The sequence below is a fragment of the Vipera ursinii genome (genome assembly GCF_947247035.1).
Source record: "Vipera ursinii genome assembly, chromosome: 2".
Classification (NCBI taxonomy): Eukaryota; Metazoa; Chordata; class Lepidosauria; order Squamata; family Viperidae; genus Vipera; species Vipera ursinii.
In genome coordinates, this window is record NC_139513.1 from 202,543,205 (window position 1) to 202,565,511 (window position 22,307).

General features: G+C 40.3%; 1 protein-coding gene across 1 annotated transcript in view; it reads right to left on the reverse strand.

The window, feature by feature from the left end:
* PSD3 (pleckstrin and Sec7 domain containing 3) overlaps positions 1 to 9,657 on the reverse strand; it is a 157,377-nt gene extending 147,720 nt beyond the window's left edge. Inside the window, exons 1-2 of the mRNA XM_083352860.1 lie at positions 9,039 to 9,657; positions 843 to 1,199 (exon numbers count right to left, since the gene is read on the reverse strand). Coding sequence (XP_083208986.1) covers positions 843 to 1,199; positions 9,039 to 9,586 — 905 coding nt within the window. The 5' untranslated portion in view covers positions 9,587 to 9,657. The remainder of the gene's footprint in view (positions 1 to 842; positions 1,200 to 9,038) is intronic.
* Positions 9,658 to 22,307: the final 12,650 nt, after the last annotated feature.

A 22,307-nucleotide genomic window follows, 5' to 3' on the forward strand; every position in this document is an offset into this window, starting at 1 on the left:
TCCACATGCTGGCATCATCACATGTTGCAGCACCTTCCCCACCTATGGGAAATTGCCATGAGCTTAGAGAGCAGAGGTGGCACATTTTGATCTTAAAATACACTTCTAGTATGCTATGTGATCCAAAGTTTTCAGCTTCTTTATCATTATGTGAAAGCCGCAAAGTTTTATTCAAATATATTTACTGGCAATAACTTGTTATTTCACTTCCTAGCACCATATTCTTTAGGTACCTAGTATGACAGGACCGTACCAGTTTAGCTGCATATCCTTAAGAGAAAGCAAAATACTTATTTTCAAACAGCATGCCCGTTCCTTGGTTTTGCATGGGAAAGAAAACCAAGATATAGCTGGGAAATTATTGTTAAAAGCACAATACTATTTCACAGCAGGAAACCAACACCTACTACCTACTCCAAGAATCGCCAGAAGATAAGTCACTGCAAATTTATGAAATTAGTATTGTCAAGGCACATAAAAGTTAACCCTTTCCATTTCACCCCACTGCCGTTCTTTTTTTTTTAGAAAAATTAATATACCCAAAGAATAGCACTCCCACTGAAGTGTCACCTTTGGCCCTTAGATTAAGTACTCCGTACAGGGTTTGTGACATCATTTCACATTGCAAATAGAGGGCCACAAATGAGAACACGTCACAACCTCAGCAAAAATCAGACCCATCAAAAACTGGAAGACCCAGTAGCAAACAGTCTTGTTGTTTTAAAAAAAGTTGCTACCCTAAAAAGAGATTCATGGGAATGGGGAAGGAGGATGATCATCTGATTATCCGCAGCAAGATGCAACCAAACCCGCAAATATTGTGAAGACAATCCTCTCGTTACCTTTCTGAAGGACAAGCTGCAGCGACGTCTGACTCTTTAACGTCTCCGAGTCCATTGGCGACTCCATTGCAAGAGTCCTTCCTCATCACCCCGTCGGGAGTCCTTTCCAAAAACTGAGCGTCTTCTTTGATACGCTGCTGGATCATTGGAGTAAGTGGCATTTCAAAGCTGAAGTAGCTGTCAGGCTCAGAATATAACGTTTCTAGTGACTCGGCACTGTAATATAAAGATGCATTGTCCAGAATGCTTTCAAACTGGGAGCTGTACACATCTGTTGAGATTTCAGAGAGTTGCCCAAGGACATCTTCCATTTTCCCATTGAGCCCTTCTTCTTCTTCTTCCTCCTCCTCCATTAGCCTAGGAATCAAAATTGGGTTGTTGTTGTTGTTTTTTTATAAGTGCTTTAATTTACTTTATAAGCTTGCATGTGGGCAGGGTTCACATTTTCTCATAATGGTGTTCATGCAAACACATGCAAACAGCTATTCCTCTTTTTGATCGTCATGTACTAGCCTTTAACGTCTGGTTACAATTGTTGTGATGGAAAACAGACACTTTTGTCTCCTCCCCCCCACCCCCCACCCGTGACTTTCCATCCCCCACATTCAGACCCAGGATGGAGTAGAAACAAAAGTGGCTGCGATGGGATGATGTGTACGAAGAAACATCAGCTCATTGTGTTCAATGGAAAAAAGGCGCATTGTGTGTCTCTATTTTATATTACTTCTCAGAGATTCTGGAGCTACCGTACTAAATCCTTTCTTCTAACAGCTCAGGCAGTTATTTAAAGAAAAAGCAACAACAGGAAAGATTAGAAATAGAGAGAGAATGTGTATTTTGGAGGCCCGGAAGATAAATGTTAAGAGTCTTCTTTCCTTCTTTTTCTTATATTCTACAATTAATGGATTCTAAAGGTTTTAAGCTCAAAAAGACTCAAGAAAGCATAATGGTGTTTCTGTGCTGAATAGTTTTTAACATTATCACTATTAGTGTTAAAGGTAAAGGTAAAGGTTCCCCCGCACATGCGTGCTAGTCGTTTCCAACTCTAGGGGCCGGTGCTCATCTCCGTTTCAAGGCCGAGGACATCTCTGTGGTCATGTGGCCGGCATGACTAGACGCCAAAGGCGCACGGAACGCTGTTACCTTCCCACCGTAGTGGTCCCTATTTTTCTACTTGCATTTTTACGTGCTTTCGAACTGCTAGGTTGGCAGAAGCTGGGACGAGTAACAGGCGCTCACTCTGCTGCGCGGCACTCGGGATTCGACCCGCCAAACTGCCGACCTTCTGATCGACAAGCTCAGCGTCCTAACCCACTGAGCTACCGCGTCCCTTTTATTAATGTGTTTATATATATATATATATATATATACACACACACACACACCCCTACAAAATTTCAAAACTTGCTGCTTTGCTCCACACAGCCCTGTCACAAGGCCATTCCTTTGATATGATTGGAACAGGAATTGGAGCAATAAAAAACTAACATTAGATCTGCTCTGCTTCCAAAGAGACTGGGACTATTCAGGGACCTTTCATCACTGATGGTGGACATGAGACAAAGCAAAGAAATATAAGAGTAGGATTCACATCTTAATACAGAAAATTCTCAAAGTGAATATAACAATAAAACCAGAAACTTCACTTTTGGGTTTAACGGAAAAAGACTTGGGGAAAAAATTGGCACTTTGGTGGTTATATATGTTGATGGTAGCAAGATTACTTTATGCACTAAAATGGAGGGACACTTTGATTCCCACAATGGATGAATGGCTGCAAAAGTTGATGGACTTAGCAGAGAAGGCTAAATGGACTGCTTTGATTAAAGAAAAAAAACAATTACTTTTGTTTCTACTTGGAAATTGCTTCTGGACTTTGTGCTTGAGGTGGGGAAAAAATGGAACTTTAATTTTGGGTTTTACTGATTAGACAGATTTGTTGTTATAGAAATGGCTAGTTTATACTATTACGTAAAAAGTAAAAGATGAGGTTTGATGTTATCTTATTTTACTGCACCAAAGGGAATCAGAAATCAATGCCTCTTCTTTCTTTTTGCCTCTTTCACTACATTTTTCCTTTCCCTATTCCCTCCCCTATTTTCGTACTATTTTCTTTTTTGTATTTTTGTATTTTATATTATAAACTAATAAAAAAAACCAGAAATTGGAGCATTAAAAAAGTAACACAGGATCTGCTCTGCTTCTGAATGCCCAAGAAACATCACAGAGAAGAACTTTGTCCTGTTTGAGGAAGATCTAAATCTTGGCTAAAAAATGCTATTTGGTCCTTTCCAAATTAGCACCATCAGCAATCAAGCCAAGGAATGAGAGAGTGGGGAAATGTAAAGTTAGTATCTTTTACTCCTGCCACATGTCTTCTCCAAGCTGCAATTTGCCTTAGAGACCATAAGTTACAGCTTGTGGAGTCTTAAAATCTTTAAAAGCATTAAGCCCTTGCGCCGTGATATAACACTTTTAATTGCTTAATCGTTTTTTAAAAAAATCAAAAAGAGGTCTTAGAAACAGAAACAAGAATGTGTCCTCATTCTTTTATTTCTCCTCTCTGGTGATTGGCCTCAATCTTAAATTGCCTTTGGACTGTTCAGTTATTTATAGTACTTAATAGAAAACAGGGTTTCCTTTTAAATATAATTCAAAATTATTTAACTAATTGTATTCAAGGGGATCCTAGACGTTATAAATAAAACCATCATGAGTGCCAATATTAAACTGCATCACAACTGAGACCATTGGAAATTCCTTATTTTTTCCTCTAAGCTCTTAATTGAAGCTTAATCATTGGCCTGATTCACACATGAAGCTAAAGCTGACTTCTTATGGTTTATTCAAAAATACCATGACATAGTATGTATGAATTCAAACTGAGTTCAGAAGTCATACTAAGCCATAATTGAATAGGTTTTGGTTCATGATTTACCATTTATCAACCCAACCAACTATGGTTCAGCTACTGTAGGTGGTGATCAGGCTGAGCTTGAGGGAGGAGTCAAGTGCATCATCAGTCTTGAGTCCCTTCGTGCCCACAAGAGATCTAAGTCCAGCCGACCTTGAATTCCATTGATTCTTCTCTACCGCCAATTTGCCTTGACCGTTAGTAGTTCAGATTATAGTTTAGAGATAGCATGAAATAAACTTGTATTCATTTTGGACCTAAACCTGGCTCTCAATTTCTTGTGGCTGACAGTTAATGTTAAGTAGATCATTGCACTATTTTATATGTGTATCACATTATTATCCTTATACCAACTATGAATGCTTATTGAGTTAAGTGACTTGGAAAATCCTTTCATCTATTTAATTATTAGATCAAATAAAATAACTACTCTCCTGAGATATTCCATGAAGATAAGCACTATAATCCAGATCCCTCATTTTGAAAAAAAGGCCAACCCATGCTTAGTCATAGCAAAGCCCATTTAATACTGATAACGCAGTTGCTATGGCATCAAGAAGGCCAGTTATTAGAACAATTTAACTAAGGTACGTTATAGTGAAGACTCCTGCTGGTGTGTTTACAATTAAAGTTAACACATTACTCATTTCTACATTTTGTTTATACTATTAAGTGTTTACTTACCATGCAAATTAAAACCTATGTATGCAAACTGTGATTAAAAAACGTACTGGTACTAATAAATCATTCATTGTATGAGAAAGCTGACCCTATCTACTTGTTAGAGCAGTAAAACAGTTTATCTTAGCAAAGAAGAGAGCTTGAGCTGAGTTAAAAATAGAAACACCACATTAAGGGAACCTCTTAATATGCACATGGACTAAGGATACAATGGAGATTTATCTTCCTTATTCCAGAATAATGTTTTCTGAGATTCTAGAAAGGTAGTAACAGGCATCTTGATACTATTCAGCTCTCTAACAAATTTCCATCAGATCTGGGTACCATAAACATAGACAAAGAAAAGGATTGTGGGAGTTGTAGGGGGGGGGGAGTATTGGAACTATAGATTGCCTAATTCTGAAATTAAAGCCAAATAGAGACAAAGCCATATTCTAAGTGACTATATACACCTCCCTTGGCACTAGCTAAGTTATCTATCCAGTTGTCTTTTTACATTTCTTAAAAAATTCTTTTTTTCAAAAATTGCAAACTGGCATGCTGTGATGCTGCCATGATGCCTTCAACATCATCTTCATTGATAAAATTTTGAAGTCCCAAAAAGGCTCCAGAAATATTTTTTAAGAAATAAAAGTGATGCACAGCTACAGCTCAGGGTTTGGAAGTGCACTTAATCCAAACATAAAGTTAAGAAGAGCAGAGAGTATCCTGTGTGGAAAAGACAAAAAACAGGTTGTAAATAATATTCTGGGAAGTCAATGATTTGCAATTTGTTATATGCCCCATGACAGCCCTTTTGTGAATGGACCAGCTTTTCCACCCAGCAATCATTTTAGGAGAGAGCCCATAATATGTTTTGAACATTCCAAATGTGGCCCCAATTAGCTAAGATTGTGCAGAATACTGTCGATATGTAGTGGTTACATCTAGTCCTTGGCTTATGACTATAACTAAGCCCAGAATTATGGTCAAGTTATGCCAGTCATTAAACAGGTTATCGTGTGACAGTCCTGATTTTATGACTTTTTTGTGGCAGTTGTTAAGTGAATGTGGTGTCATTAAATGAACCCATTGTCTACAATGGCTACTTTTTGCCATAAAACCAGAGGTAAAAGTTCTAAATTGTGGTCAGATGACTGTGGGACACTGCAAACTGCTGTAAATGTGGACAAAATCATGTAATCATGTAATGGGGGGGGGGCAGCTGTTGGAACTTCAAATCCGGATCCTGATACTTTTGGGGGATCTATTGTATCTCTGAATGGCTGCTAAGTGACTGGTAATATGTTGAAGATTACCCATACAGCACTGAATGTGGAATGAAGTTTTCTTGAAGTAACCTTAGATTTTTCTCCATCACAAACAATACAACTTACACGTCCTTTAAGGAAGACAGAAACAGCCATTTTTGCTGTCTTAAGCTCCTGGGGCAATTCAAATTTAAATCTAAATACAAACATTTTGTTTTTCCCATCTATTCGCTTATGGATAGACTTGGGAAGTTGGAAAAGCAGAAATCTTTTAAAATTCAAATCTTCTACTACCCTAAATGGCAGGCTGGGTAGCTGGGTAGCTTGGCAAAACAAAATGTGCACCAGAAGAATTCTAGGCGGGGAGCAGCTGAACGGGGGGGGGGGGGGGGGGAAGCTGAGAAAGAAAAGCTGCTATATTCAGATGTTTGGGGAAACGATCTGTTTGGAGAAAAAGTGGCAGGAGAGATTTGCACTCGGAACCTACAAACCTTGCCTATTGTCTCTAAAGCCTTCCACAGGAGGTAGGGTTGCCCATTTAGATGCCTAGGTATCTTTATAACTTACATGCAGTAAGCATACTGGGTTTTCCTCAGACAGTTTGATCTGATGCTTAAGGCACCAGGCTAGAAGCCAGGAGACTGTGAGTTCTAGTCCCGCCTTAGGCCTGGCTGGGTGATTTTGGGCCTCTCTCTCTCTCTCTCTCTCTCTCTCTCTCTCCCTCTCTCTCCCTCTCTCCTCTCTCTCTCCCTCTCTCTCTCCCTCTCTCCTCTCTTTCTCTCTCTCTCTCTCTCTCCCTCTCTCTCCCTCTCTCCCCTCTCTCTCTCTCTCTCCTCTCTCCTCTCTCTCTCCCTCTCTCCTCTCTCTCTCTCCAAATCACCTCACAGGCTTGTCGTTGTGGAGAAAATAGGAGGAGGAAGGAGTACTTCCTTGTATGTGTTCACCATCTTGAGTTATTGATAAAAATAACAAAGGATAAATGAATAAATAAATGCAAACAAACAAACAACTTCAGGGAGGGCTCAGTTTCTCAAGCAATGCTGAGCAGATGCCAGCAAGTACCAAGCTAGCATCCAAATCAAGACTGTCTCAGCTGGGATTTTGCCTGATCTGTTAGATAATTATTATTTATCATTCCCAGCCAATACTGCCAGCTATACTGCCTGGGAAAATGGGAGTTATTGTCTGATTATATTGAAAGAGCACCAATTTGGCCACAGCTAAACTAAAATACAGGCACATGCTTCAGCACATACAAAAATCATGCACAAAAAGCCTCTTCCCTTGCCTACATATTCATGGATGATCATTTTAGGGTCTTCCTCAACTTTTCAATTTCCCAATTTGTTGAGAGTAATACCACAAGTGAACATTTTGACCTGTGCCAAACAGCTAGGACAGTCAAAATAATTGAAAAGGAGCAACAGCAGACGTACTTAGCATTTCAAAGAGCGTCCTGTGACTGGCACTGGATGAAAATTTGTGGCTCTACATTCAAACTTTACTGTTGCTATGTAGAAGAATCCAAGGATTTTTCAAAGCAAAAGCACAAAACAGGAGTTTGACTAAATTTAAGCAAGAGTGGCTTCCCTATATCTCAGTCAACAAGATAAACTCACAGAGAATGGATTTTGAGGGGGTTTTACAGAGATTTTTTTTAGTTAAGCTGACATAATGAATCTAGTTCTATATGTTTAATTAAATAATTTAAACTTTATGATAAATGCAAATCTTTCATTTATCAATATTTTATTCTTCAACCACTGTCTTCTCTCATCCTTTTTGCTCTCATGTAGCAATTTGCTGTTCCTTAAATGTGTTGATCAAATTATTAATTTAAAAATAAAACAAAGCAAAATCAGTGTTCAGGAAAAAAAATACATGCAAAAGGAATTATAGTAAAAATAATCCTCAAGTTACGACCATTGCAGTTGTTAAGTTAATAACATCTGGATTCCTTTCTGACTCTGCTTTTCAGAAGGTCGCAAAAGCTGATCACACGACTCCAGGACACTGAAACTGTCATAAATATGAACCACTTGCCAAGCATCTGAATTTTGATCATGTGACCAGGGGGATGCTAGAATGGTCATAAGTGTGAAAAACGGTCATAAGTCACTTTTTTCAGTTCCGTTGTTAACTTTGAAAGGCCACTAAATGAACTGTTGTAGGACTAGCTGCACTTGTTTTTTAAATGCACAAAGCATCCTAACACATCAGTACATGGTGCAAACACATTTTGTTTAAAAAAAACCCACCAGATTTGCTAAATATGGAAGAATCGGAGAGGCAATTGCACAAAATAATTTGAATATTACTGTGATGGTTAAATAGGAAGGTGATGTGCTATATATTTATCCATCTAATCAAAATAGCTACAAATATTGATTCTCTAATAGTTGGTTTAAGAGGCTGCTGTGATCAGCAACTGCCAATTTCCCAATCCTTTAAGAACTCTACTGGGAATAGACCTGCAAAAAACTTGAATTTACAAAAAAAAGGGGGGGGAGCTTACAGAAGTTTGCAGGAATTTTCCCTCTTTCTCAGCCAGAACAATTTGCAGTTGGCCTGATCCAGCTGATCTATAGTTCTCTCACTCATGGAAAGATCTTCAAACTTGCAGGCCCTTCACATAGTAAAATATATCCCCACCTCCATCCATCCATCCATCCCCATGCATGTGTAGGAGAAGAACAGGGGGAGGAGTTAAGCAAGTCATCAGCCTAGATAAATTACATTCCCACAAACAATCTAAGTCCAACCTCTCTTGAATTCTGCTGACCCTTATCTGGCGCAAATACTGTTTGTTGACTAGATTATTGTCAGGCAGGACCATAGGTTAAGTTGCAGTTAGTAAGATTTATTGCTCAAGCCTATACCCAAGAATCTAGTCAACTAAGGTTCAACAACCCTACAGCATGTGACTTTATGGAAGGTTCTTCATTTAAAAGTTACTGGAAGGACCCCACATAAATTGTGCAATGCCCTCCACTGCTAGAGGCTCATTGCATTTGTTTTACACAGTTGTGTCTTAGGTTTCCAACCAGTGTAAACTAGATCTGTGGTTTCTGATCTGTCTACAGTTGTGAAAAAGCTTTGTGTGATGTGATTTTCTGATTACTGTTGTGTATGTACTGTTGCGATAAATAGTAGTGTTCCACTCGGCGTACTTTGTGTTGAACAGCACTGCAAAATTTGAAATATTAAAGCAGCCATGCCTCTGTCCTCTCCACCCCAGAACAATGATGGAATCACATGTCAGCACATTCTTAAATAATAAAAGAAATCAATGTTATCAATATGTTCTCTTCTGCCCCTGCATTAAACATGAATATTAGTAATTGTTGTTACCTGTCCTTGTCTGGCCCAGATTTTCCTTCCTGACCCCAATCCTTTTCTTTACTTCCAGAGACTTCATCTTCTTCACCTTTTGTCAAGGATGTCAGTGATTTGAGGTTTTTCCAGGACACATTCCAAGGGTGATCAGGCAAGCCAATTAATCCTGTTGAAGGAATGTATGATGTGTGATAGTTTGGCAAGTTGGAGAAAGTTCTCCTTTCTACACTCTCTATTTCAGAATGCCCCTTTTCTTTCTGTTCCTCGGCTTTTTGTATCCAAAGAATCTCCACCCCTTGAAATTCCACATGTTTGTTCACTGCTGTCTCTTTCGATATCCTCCTCTCGGGGAACACTTCGGCCTTTTCTGCATCAGCCATGGCAAACTCCCGCTCAAATTCTGCCCAGGCATCTCTGACACCACCATCAATGCTCAGGTTTTCATCCTTTGGACCAGCCAAAGGCAGGTGACTACTCCTTTCACATATTTTCTGGGCTTCCTCAGTTCCTCCACCGCCAGAGGTTTGCAAGGTCGCAGGCTGAACTTTCACAGTTAAGATCATAGAGTCCTCTTCTGTGATCCAGTACAATTTTCTCTCCGATATTACCTCAGATGGAAGAGGTATTTCTGAAGGCTTTTCCTGCCCTGCAAGAACCTTCTCCCTAGGTACCTCTTCAACTGTTCTCTCAGTCCTTCTCTCACTTTCCATTTGTATCTCTGAACCAAAAACTTTACTGCCTGCATCCTGAGCCTTTTCTGATTCTAAATCTTGAGAAATCTCACTCTGTCTGTTGAGAAGCTGGGAATGTTCTTCCTCTTGGGGCAGGCTTTGCAATGTTTCAGAAGCTGTTTCCATTCCATCACTAGAACTGCCATTTTCATAAAGTTTGTGGAGCATCTGATCACTCAGATGTCCATCCAAAGCACTTGTTACGTCTTCCCCTTGAATCTCAGATGATTTCTCCAGTGTCTGAGCTTCTACAGACCCATATTCCGGGAATTCATTGATGTCGTGTGGGAGAAGAGCACTACCTCCATGGCTACCTGCAAAAACCAAATAAATAAATAGAGAGCAAAAGAAAAAGGCAACCACTTAGTTCCATTAGCAATATTGTGCCTACTCTTCTCCTAAATGGAAACAGTGATGTATTTTCGCCTCTTTATGCATTATGTCATTTCTTATTTAATCTTTCTTTCCAGGGTTGTCTTTAAGGCAGGGTGTATTTTGGATAACAAACTTTCCAAGTCAAGGTAGCTAAAGCACATATTGAAATAGATATTCATTTAATGTTAAATCCTGCTCACAGGGATCTTTGGGACTCTGATTCTCTGCAGATCAAAATGACTAAGAGTCTTTATGGGAAACTCGAATTCATTAACTAATTTCATAAATCGCTCACTTGATGGCAAGGAAGAAGATCCTTTGCCACACAGACAATCCATTGATAGAGAATTTCACAGCAGAAATGGATAATTTCATAACTGGAAAGCAATTTATAAGCTGCATGTATAAGAAGCCAATGGAACATGCTCAGTGTCATCACACTATAATTACTGAACGCCTTTATCGTAAGGCAGAGGCAGGGAAACTTTTCCAAGCCGGAGACTAAAGTTTAATATTTTAACAAGTCAGCAGTTCAGCCAAATCCTTCCGAAAACATGGAAATGTTTTTTTCAAACAACAGGGTTCTTTTATGATTCTGGGGATTTTGTGGGAAGTTAAAAATGGGGTGGGGGTTACTGTTCTCCATCACCAAGATCATCATCTTCATGCCTATCCTTATTTTAGAGTTTCAATCACAGAATATTACTGAAATTAACCTACTCTCACTAATGCCTATCTTGAGATTCTTGGGTTGTAAATGGGGTGTCAATGCCACATACAGCCCTCAGGCTGCCAATAAATTTCCTTATTTATGAAAGTTATTGATCATATCCATGTAACCACAGAACTTACATTTATCAAAGCCAACCATATTATCCATTAGTTTCTATCAATACACAATCATTGTATTTAAATTGAAAATGGTCATTTACAACATAGGATTTTATGTCTTTCTATGTAAGCTTGGCATTTTACCAAGCAAATATTTTAGGACAAAATTGTCCCTGATGCAGCTTATAGACTGTGGGCAGCTTTGTTCTACTTTGTCTCTGGGACAAGTGAAAATTATATTACTCTGAAAATCAAAAACTGATATCAAAACTCACTAAGCACTCATTGTTCTGATACAGCAGAACAGAACAATTTACAATTGTAAATCAAAGTCACAATGCCAAATTTTAGGGATCCTTCATTCAGTCATCACAGTACCAAGAGAAAATGGTTAATGCAGGAGATGTCTTGAGTTCCTGGATTATCAGTAATATTTGTTCAAAGCATTTCATTATATTTTTCTCAATAGTTCACAGAACAATTGTGACCTGATTTTTGGTTTCTTTTTGTTTTTGCTCAATATTTGAATTATGCTGCCTTGCCTTGTATTTTCTACCATCAGAATCTCCCATCTTCATAAACAAAAATTGTGAACTCTGTCCAGGAAGAGTAGAATAGATTAGGAGAGTGAGGTTCAGAGATAACTATTCTAATCCAGCCATGCCCAACATTAACATTGGAAAAGAAAGCTGCAGAGAAATTATTCATTTAATCATTATTGCTTACTTATTCAACTTTTATAATGACTGTGTGCGTGCACGTGTGTGCGTGCGTGCGCGCGTGTGTATGTGTGTGTGTGTGTCTGTGCGTGCACCTTCAAATCAAGTTCATAACTCCTGGTAACTGTCTGGACAATTTCCTGCAGTTTTCTTGGCAAATATTTTTTGGGGAAGTGGTTTTGCCATTGCTTCCTTCCTAGGGCTGAGAGAATAGACTGGCTCAAGGTCACTCAGCAGGCTTTGTGCCTAAGGCAAGACTAGAGTTCATGATGTCTGGGTCTTTAGCTTCGTATTTTAATTACTACATCCGAATGATTCTCATAACATCATTAAGGATGAATATTTATTCATTCACAATGCATAGCCTAGATATAATTTATCCTTCCTGTAGGAGCTCCATCAGCTATTATATTAGAAATAACTTATATTTCAATTCTTCTTTAATTGTCAGATATTATTGTTCTTTACTGAATACTGAGAGAACAGGTTTAATGCTTTCTTTCCAGTTTATTTATTTATTATATTTTTTTTATCCCTCCCTTATTACTTTATAAATAACTCAAGGCAGCAAACACAATCCTCCTCCTCTTTTCCCCTAGGAGGTGGATTAGGCTGAGATTGACTGACTGGCTTAAAGTCACCCAGCTGAATTTCATAGCTACGGTAGGACTAGAACTCGCGGTCTCCTAGTTTCTAGGCCAGCACCGTAACCACTATACCAAATTGTGCTTGTGAGGAAGACAGCACCCTCACCAAGTGGAACAAAGTTTGGGGGGGGGGGAGGAAATACATCTCCTGTCATCAATGGCTGCTTCTTCATGCAGTCCTATAGCCATGTCAGGGGAATGATAATACTGGTAGAGTCAGGTCTCATCAGAGAAGAATTAAGTTCCCTTCCAAATCATAAAGAAGAAAAAAAAAGCAAAAGATAAAATTTTCAAAAACCAAAAGACAAAAAGTATAGTTAAATTAAGAGAACTATTCTTTGGTAAGATAATACAATACAATCAACTTTTAGAGCAGGCATTTTTAGAGTTCCTTGTTCATTCCTTTTTGTCCGAGTTTGTTTCCCACACCTCCAATTCTTTATTCAATAAACTTGCCCATTAGCCTTGGACAACCTAAAAAGTAGAAAAGAAATCTAGTACTGTAGATTTCAACTAACATTTTATTAAAAGCGTAAGCTCTGGTGAGCTGCAGTTTCCTTCATAAAAAGCAAGCTGCCACTAATGGAAACATATGTGTTTGAGTACAATTTATTGGGGGGGAAAATGCTACCAGACTCCTCTTGATTTTTTGGGCTACCAGAATCTAATATGATTCTCCTCTAACAACAGGTAAAGGTTCTTGTGCGTTCATTTACACCATTTGCAGGGCTGATGAAATCTATTATTTCTCCTTTCCATTATGCTGCTGTTAACAGGAATGTTATGATTACTAATTATGTTGTGTCTTTGCTCATTTTTTTTCCTTTTTGATAAAACCTCTCAAGAAGAAAATAAGTAGAGGCCAATTTGCATCAAAGAATTGATTTTATTCAACTGGAACCTGAAGCAGGTGAAAAGCCAGAGCAGTCAGGAAAAGAGCAGCAGTGCTTGGCAGATTCCCAAATGCATCCTTTTCCAGCCTCAGCAGTTCATCGATACGAGCGAATGGATCAGCCCGTTTTCCATCCTCGTTAGTTTTCCTTGTCTTCATTCATAAATCCACTCCATCCCATCTGCATTCACCTGCTAGGTTTGGGGGATTCTTTCAAAAATAGGCCACATGGAAATACATGCGCTTAAGACTCCAGGCTGCTGTTTTAAAACACCTTTTGTGCAGTGGTGGGATTCAGCCAGTTCGCACCAGTTCGGCAGAAGTGGTAGCTAATTTTTTGTTGCCCAGGCCCAGAATGGACTTCCGGACACTGCATCCACACAGAGAACTGGTTGTTCACATATTTGAACCCCATCGCTGCTTTTGTGACACTGCTTAAGCCCAAACTGCAGGCAAGCTGCAGAGAGCAGCATATTACAGAGAATGGCTGCGTGCCAAAGAGCGAGGATTTCAAAATGCAGAGCCTACAAAGCACTGCTACCTGGTCATTTCAAATCCAGGCCAATGAAGCCTCCCATCCCATCTTTTGCTTGAGGAAATCCCATATGAGGTCACTGTTAAAGGCCAGAAAAAAGGACTCCCAGTAGCCCAGAGTAGGAAATTATCTTCTTATGGTTAAACAGGCCTACTCCTGCAGTATTTGGGATGGGAGGGAGTCATCTATAACCAGCATCTATGCTGAGACTCCTGGGGAAAAAAAAGAAAGATAAATGGGCTACCGTGCAAGGAATTTCATATGGACATACGGGTATTCTTTCACCCTGTTTCTCTCTCTCCTCCTCTCTGTTCTATCCTTCCTAATGGGAAGAGCAAGGCATCCAGGCAGGGAAGGAAGGAAGGAATAGGGTGGGTAAGGGGTGGCAATGAGATGTAGGAATCAGTACAGACAGCTCTTGACTTACAACCATTTGCTTAATGATGGTTCAGAGTTACGATGGCCTCAAAAAAATGTGACTTACTTGTACTTACAACCATCGTACTAACCTCATAGTCATGCGATTGCAATTTGGCCACTTAACAACTGGCTCCCATTTACAACTGGTTTGTGTGTCCTGCAGTTGAATGATCCGATTTGCAAGCTTTCTTGCCAATTTCCAGCAAAAAAACAAAAAAAAACACTCGACTCATTCAACAATCACCCCGATTTGCTTAACCATCGTGTGATTTGCTTAATGACCACTGTAAAAAATTGTTGTAAAATCAGGTCCGACTCAACTTACAACTGCAATGACTTATGACAGAAATCCCAGCCTCAATTGTGGTCGTAAGTTGAGCATTACCTGTAGGAGAGCGTCAGGCTCAGACTGGCCTACTGCCACCCGTTAAGGCCTCTCTTCCACATACGCTGCTATCAGCATCTCATTAGACGGGTCATTTTATTATTTCTACTTTAAATATAAGTTATCCATCTCTGGGGTGAAACGGTGCCTTTGCCTAGACCAGGGGTAGGCAACCTCGGCTCTTTTATGACTCATGGACCTCAACTCGCAGCTAGCTCAGGAATTTCGGGCGTTGAAGTCCATGAGTCATAAAAGAGCCAAGGTTGCCTACCCCTGGCTAGGCAAAGGTGTTGTGAATGGTTTTTCGCTTGGTTTTGTGCTGTTTGCATAAACTGCTTTACTTCGACATTGGTTGAGTTGCCAGAAATTAAATTGAAATGTGTAATTGTAGAGGGTTGGAGTTTGTCAGAACTTGCAAATTTTAGTTAGTTGAGTGCAATCTAGGAATGTAAAAGCCACTGGAAACTGTGGAATGATAGTGAGACCGAGGGGTGTGTGGAATGTTAATTGTCTGCTTAAGGACTGAAGTAATAAACAAGATTGCCTCTTAAAAGCAGGATCCTAAGTAAAAGTTGGTTCTGCAACCATTATGTAGGAAAGCAACTTGCTGTGCCTTAAGCAAGGCTTTCTGGAATAGAAGGAACCAGCATAGGATCTAGGCTAATAAATTGTTAAGTCTGAAAGAAATTCTTGTTTCTATACACATAGCTCCGTATGCACAAAAGTTATTAGATATCAAGAAGTCTTTTTCTTTATATAAATATAATGGCGTGTGAGTTGCAATTTGAAAAAAACGGAGTTAAGCAAAGCATCTTCCACATAGTCCTGAGATAGACAAGGACAAGCCAATACAGGTAGTCCTTGGCTTATGACCACAATTGAGCCCAACATTTTTGTTGCTAAGCAAGACAGTTGTTAAGTGAGTTTTGCCCCATTATACGACCTTTCTTGCCGAAGTTAAGAGAATCACTGCAGTTTTTAAGATAGTAACACAGTTATTAAATGAATCTGGCATCCCCTTCTGACTTTGCTTGTCAGAAGGTTGCAAAAAGTGATGAAATAAATCAGGAACACTGCAACCGTCATAAATATGAGTTGCCAAGCATCCAAATTTTGATCACGTGAACACGGGGATGTTGCAACAGTTGTAAGTGTGGGAAATGGTCATAAGTCACTTTTTTCAGTGCCATGGTAAGTGTCAATCATCACTAGAAGAATGGTTGTACGTTGAGGACTATCTTTATCCGGGTAGCTCTTCAATCCACTGCATCCCTTCATTACTAAAAACAGTGTGGGGCAGTGGTCAGAGAATTAGGATTTGGGGGACAGGTTCATATATATATATATATAATGACAGAAACTCACTGACTTCTTTGGGCTAATTGCTATCTCTCAGCCCACTCTACCTCCAAGGTTGTGGTGGGAATAAAACGGGAAGAGCTAAATCTAGAAAAATACCATTTGAGCTCCTAGCAAACCATTAAGGAAGTAGATATGACAACTGAATTAATAAAAGCACAACGCAAAGCATTTGGTACACTCAAAAGCACTATGGCAGACATTAAGCAGCATTATTATTTCATTCCAGGCACTATGGCAAAGACTTTGCTTCTCTAAAGAAGAATTCAAGGGCTATTTATCAGCTGGAAACAAAAGCATAAGGCCATCCCATCGGATTAGGCACTCCAGACAAAACAAAATCCACAACGGTATTATTCTATAGCCTGATGGTGCAGTGCAGCCCAATAATAATAATAATAATAATAATAATAATAATAATAACAACAACAACAACAACAACAACAACAACTGATTGAAAGATTCTCTGCAATTGCCAGAGAAGAGCCCAAATGTGGAGTTCCCCTCAGACAGCAAAGTTTCAAAAAAGCCACCAGCTCTTTAAGGGATGCCCCTCCCCCTCTCCAACAAGCCACAGAGCATCATGTCTGGTTAAAGCAGTGAGCGCATCACGTCAATCGTTCTTTCCCTCCCCCACTCCCCCCCAACCCATGCAAAATCACTGTCTCCCAAGGAAAGGAACACGATTCAGATGCTAATTCACCACAGAGAAGCAGGGAGGCAGCCGTGTAGTAAAACTGAACTGCGTAAGTTCTTCACAACACACTCCAGGTAACCATTTTGTTATGTTCCTACCCCCTTGTCTTCCCCTCTCCCCCCCCCCCCGCACTCATACACCCCTACCTCTACATTTCAGATCTGATTGAATTGATAGCCCAGAGGTCTGCATCTGCATGAGAAAGGTGAGCTATAAAGCAAATTACAGCTTGGAAGTAGCCATAGCCTTCCTAATGACCGATATCCTTAAGAATTCATAACTTGACAGAGCATTGGAAGGTACATATATACATGCATATATGTGTGTATACATGATCCCTTGTGCATGCAACAATTCCTCCCCTAATTGAAATGTTCAGAAACTGCCGCAGGCCACTTAACTGACAAAGTCATCAACCCGAGGAAGCCAAACATCTGACAAAGCTAAGAGATGAACAAAATGGTTTGACATCCGTGTTGTGAGTGTGCACATGGGCCTTATAAAGTCCTACCCGGCTCAACAGAACAAACAAGGTACAATTTGGTTGAACAGAGGCTGACTACTCACAAAGATTACTGTAGCTCCAGCAGTTACCCATTGGTCAGTGAAATTCATCAGTGTATCTAATAAGGATTCCAGCTTATGGTAAACGCTGCCCGTTCTAAATCAACTGGAATCAGCATAGTTTCAGATTTCCTGGCTGAGGCAGTGCCAGCAGCCGCACGGGTGCTCTGCAATGCACACAGGGTGATGTAAATGGAAGCCTTCTGAGCATTATGAAACGGAGGGGAAAAAGGACCACAGACGCATTGCTGCTACAGCTGCCACAAGCCCATCTAGGCTACCTTAAGGCAGCAGAGTTACCGTAAGCTTTTCTTTCTTTTTCTTTCTCTTTCTTTCTTTCTTTCTTTCTTTCTTTCTTTCTTTTTTTCTTTCTTTCTTTCTTTTCTTTCTTTCCTTCTTTCTTTCTTTCTTTCTCTTTTCTTTCTCTTTCTTTCTTTCTTTCTTTCTTTCTTTCTTTCTTTCTTTCTTTCTTTCTTTCTTTCTTTCTTTCTCTTCTTTATTTTTAAACTGGCAGAGATGATTTTTCCCACAACACTATCAGTGAAAAGGGAGAGCTGTATTCCATATCTGCAGCAGCGGTGGCAGCAGCAGCAAGAGCCGCATAAGAAGAAAAACGGAATGACATTGGAAATTCGGTCTTATTCAAGCAGCAGAGGCTCCGTGACAGCACACTTTACCAGAACTGAGCCTCTTCTTTGAGGAGCGTGCAAACAGATGAGGGGACAGCTGTCTTCCGGTTTCCAATTTAGAGGAAAAAAATTAAATAAATAGCAGGTTTGTGCTAAATAACTTCAATGGGGAGGGTACGCGTGCAAGCCAAATCGAAGGTGAACGATAGAATTTTGTGTGTGTTGGATTTTGAGAAACTGCATGCAAAGTACAAAGCATAGGATTGTTCTGGAGAGATAATCTTGGCGTTGGGTAAAAAGAAAAGGGCAAGTTTCTAGGCCTCATGGTTTTGACATTAACACCAGATCTCTAGTAGTTGACCTAGGGCAGGCATGTCAAACTCAAGATGTCACGTGACGTCGTGCAACGTATTGCGACTTTTTCCCCATTGCCGGCAATGGGGTGGGCGCAGTTTCAGAGTGATGCATCCAGCCGGTGGGCCGGCAGTTTGACATGCCTGGGCTAGGACTTTAGTGAAGTGCATTACTGATTTTCTTCCCCATGGCTAACTTGATAATGAATGTACAATACTGCGGACACTGGTAGTCCTCGACTTACAACAGTTCATTTAGTGATCGTTCAAAGTAACAATGGCACTAAAAAATGTGACTTATGACCATTTTTCACATTTACAACCTTAGCAGCATGTTCATGTGATCAAAATTCAGATGCTTGGCAGCTGGTTCATACTTATGACTGTTGCTGTGTCCCAAGGTCATGTGATCACCTTTTGCGACCTTCTGACAAGCAAAGTCCATGGGGAAGTCAGATTCACTTAACAGCTGGGTTACTAACTTCACAACTGCAGTGATTCACTTAACAACCGTGACAAGAAAGGTCGCAAAATGGGTCAAAGCTCACTTGACAAATGTCTCACTTAACAACAGAAATTTTGGGTCCCATTGTGGTCGTAAGTCGAGGACTACCTGTATTTATACTTATCCTAAGAGAATAACAGTCTCCTTAGTATACAGTTTAAACTGTGCTATCAGAGAGCATACAGAGCCAATAAAAATACTGTCACTAATGCTCCTCAGAAAGTGAGCCCCAAGGTTTGTATGCTACACATGAGAAAGTGTGTAGAACACATAAATTAAGACAAGCAAAGGCAGCTGGATTGCAGGATGCAACTGAACAGGGGAGTGGCAGGAGGTAAATTTAAAATAAGCATACTAGCATTATTTGTAGCAGAGAGGACATAGCAATGGTTTATCCAATCCACAAATTGTTTTAACTTTGTCTGCTTCCATTACCTGGGTCTCACAGGACAGCTTGCACAAAAGACCTAAGGAAAAAACCTTTCTTTAAAATGAAGCAGACATCATAGAGAACAGAGTTACAACAGTCAAGGACTGCGCGTGGGCAGTACAATAATTCTACTTCTCCAGGAGTTCAAACTGCACTCAACAGTTCTGGTGGGAAAGTCAAGGACTCAGCTTTAGTAGATAAAATACTTTTATTGCAGAAACTAAATAGCCACAGCAACTATACAATCAGCTACTACAGAACGTAGCCATACACATGTGTGGGAGTCCAAGGTCTAAATCCCCAGTTTCTTTCTCTCCCCCCCCACTGCCCCCATCCATTCTTTTCTTGTAACAAACTGCCTGAAGCTCTTTTGGCAGGCTGGACTGTTGATGGTCCGGGCCCTGTGTTTATATAACAGTCTGGTGTGGTCTCAGGGTTCTTGTTATCTGCCTTATCGTTCCAGCCCTCACAAAAACCCTGAAGAGAGAGAAACCGAAGGCCAAATTAAATGTGCACCTTTGATAAGCATGAGGAAGAGACGGTTTTCTTTTATTCTTTCTAAACCAGAGATGGATGGGAAAGGGAGTGGAAGGGGGCAGGTGGACACAAGGCTGTGGTATAATAGTGGCATTTGAAGCGGATGACCCTAGTCTGACAAACTCCAGGGAAAAAAGGAAAACTAAGGTGAGAAGAGGAGCAGAAATGGAACTATGGAAGGATGAGGTGGGGAAGGTGGCTGGGTTTTTTTACTCCTATCTTCTACCCCAATTCAAAGTGAATTTCTGATGGCTACCAAGCATCTAAAAGGGACACGGTGGCTCAGTGGGTTAGGATACTGAGCTTGTCGATCAGAAGGTCAGCAGTTTGGCGGGTCGAATCCCGAGTGCCGCATAGCAGAGTGAGCGCCTGTTACTCGTCCCAGCTTCTGCCAACCTAGCAGTTCGAAAGCACGTAAAAATGCAAGTAGAAAAATAGGGACCACTACGGTGGGAAGGTAACAGCGTTCCGTGCGCCTTTGGCGTCTAGTCATGCCGGCCACATGACCACGGAGACGTCCTCGGACAAGCGCTGGCTCTTTGGCTTTGAAACGGAGATGAGCACCGGCCCCTAGAGTCGGAAACGACTAGCACGCATGTGCGGGGAAACCTTTGCCTTTTACCTTTACCAAGCATCTAAGGCAGGGGTGTCAAACTCGCAACATCATGTGACGTGTCATGACGTGACGTGTCACGACTTTTTCCCCATTGCCGGCAAGGGGGTGGGGGTGGTTTCGCCATGATGCATCCGGCCCGCGGGCTGGCAGTTTGACACCCCTGATCTAAGGCAATGGCCCTACTTCCACCCAACCAAGCTTCCCACTCCCCTTTGCTGTTTCTGTCCCCCCCCGCCATCCTTTTCCCCTTTCTACTCCCAAACCAATACAGGTTGTCCTCAACTTATGTCATCATTGAGCCCAACATTTCTGTTGCTAAGCAAGACAGCTATTAAGCAAGTTGTGCCCCATTTTACGACCTTTTTTGCCACAGCTGTTAAGGGAATCACTGCAGTTAAGCAAATCATGCGTTTGTTGAGCAACTCTGGCTTCCCGCATTGATTTTGCTCGACAGAAAGTGGCCAATGGTGATCACGTGACCCCAGGACACTGCAACTCTCATAAATACATGCCAGCTGCCAAGCCTCTGGAGATGTTGCAACCGCCGTGTGAGAACCACAGTCAGAAGTCACTTTTTCAGCGCCGTTGTAACCTTGAATGGTCACTAAATGAACAGTTGTAAATTGAGGACTACCTGTACTTCGTTAAACTTGCAATGTGTTTTGCTTGCTTTTCCATCTGGTATTCCTCTACACGGTCAAGGATGGCAGAAGAACAGATCCCAATGAAATGCAGGCAACCTATAGGTTTGGATCCTCTGGGTGAAATCACACATTACGCTAAGACAAAAGGTAGTTTGCCAACGGCTCCTCATAGTGTATAAATCTAGCCACCGTAGTTTCAAAAACCTGGTTTATGGCTCAACATGTACAGTAAACCACGTCTTTGGCACTATGCTACACATTTGGTTCATAGTTCTCATGTCAATCTGGTAATTTACGACATAAAGGAGGCGGGAAAGGAAATGCAATTAACTCTTATCTACTTTGCTGTAGATGTTTCCTCAATTAAGTATAGTTCTTACATCCAGCAGAAGAATATGTTTTGGAAACAAACATGCACAGCCACATTCCCCAAAGTGTTTCTCAGTTATTATCTCTATGATTTATAGTTTTGCTGTAGGGACAAGGCCAGCTGGGTGATTCTAAGCCAAATATTAATATATTTCCAAAAATCTTACCAAGATAGCTATAGGGACTTGCTTATGTACAGTAGTCAACAAGAATAAAAAAAAATCAAAAGCACCAGGGGAAAAAAAGGTTTAAGTGACTCGTATGACTTCAGGTAGATTTTTTTTTAATCTTTCAAATATTAAAGAAATAACAGTTTTATATATTAATAACTATGGGGGAGGAACAGCTTAAAATCTTACTCCAGTTTAATGCAGCTTGCCTTACACTTCTTGGGCACAATCTAAGCAAATGTGTTCACTGTTAAATTTTAATTAACAAGGTTCCAAGCTTTAATCAAATAATCAGTATCACTAATAATCTTAAAAATTGAATTACACTAAAAGTCTACCATAATATTAGAACAAAAAAGGTTCTAAGCTTAAGGTTTTAGCAGAATCTCTTGATATGAAGAAGGCAAAAGTATGAATTTACTTTCTAAGGCATTTTGCTATTCTGAGGAAAATTACTATTATTTTTCTATTAACAGTTAAGTTTTTGAAGGGCACTATTTCTCCCTATCCTACTAAGATGGCCACTGATATTATATAGGAGAAAGTCCTCTACTTATAAATATTCTCCATTTCAAACTCTAACTCCTATTTAGGATAATCAGAATAAGACCATTGATATTTCAAGGGGAGAGTCCGAGAACAGGAAGATGAGGAGTTTGGACAGATGAACAGATTGGGGCTTTAAGTACCGTATTTTCCGGTGTATAAGACGACTGGGCGTATAAGACGACCCCCGACTTTTGAGAAGATTTTCAAGATTTTTCGTCTTATACGCCGGAAAATACTGCAACATTCCAGCTGATCGGTGCTTCTTCTGGGGTCAGCAGAGGATCCGGGATCAGTCCCAAGCTCCAGCTGGATCCTGGTGCTGATCCT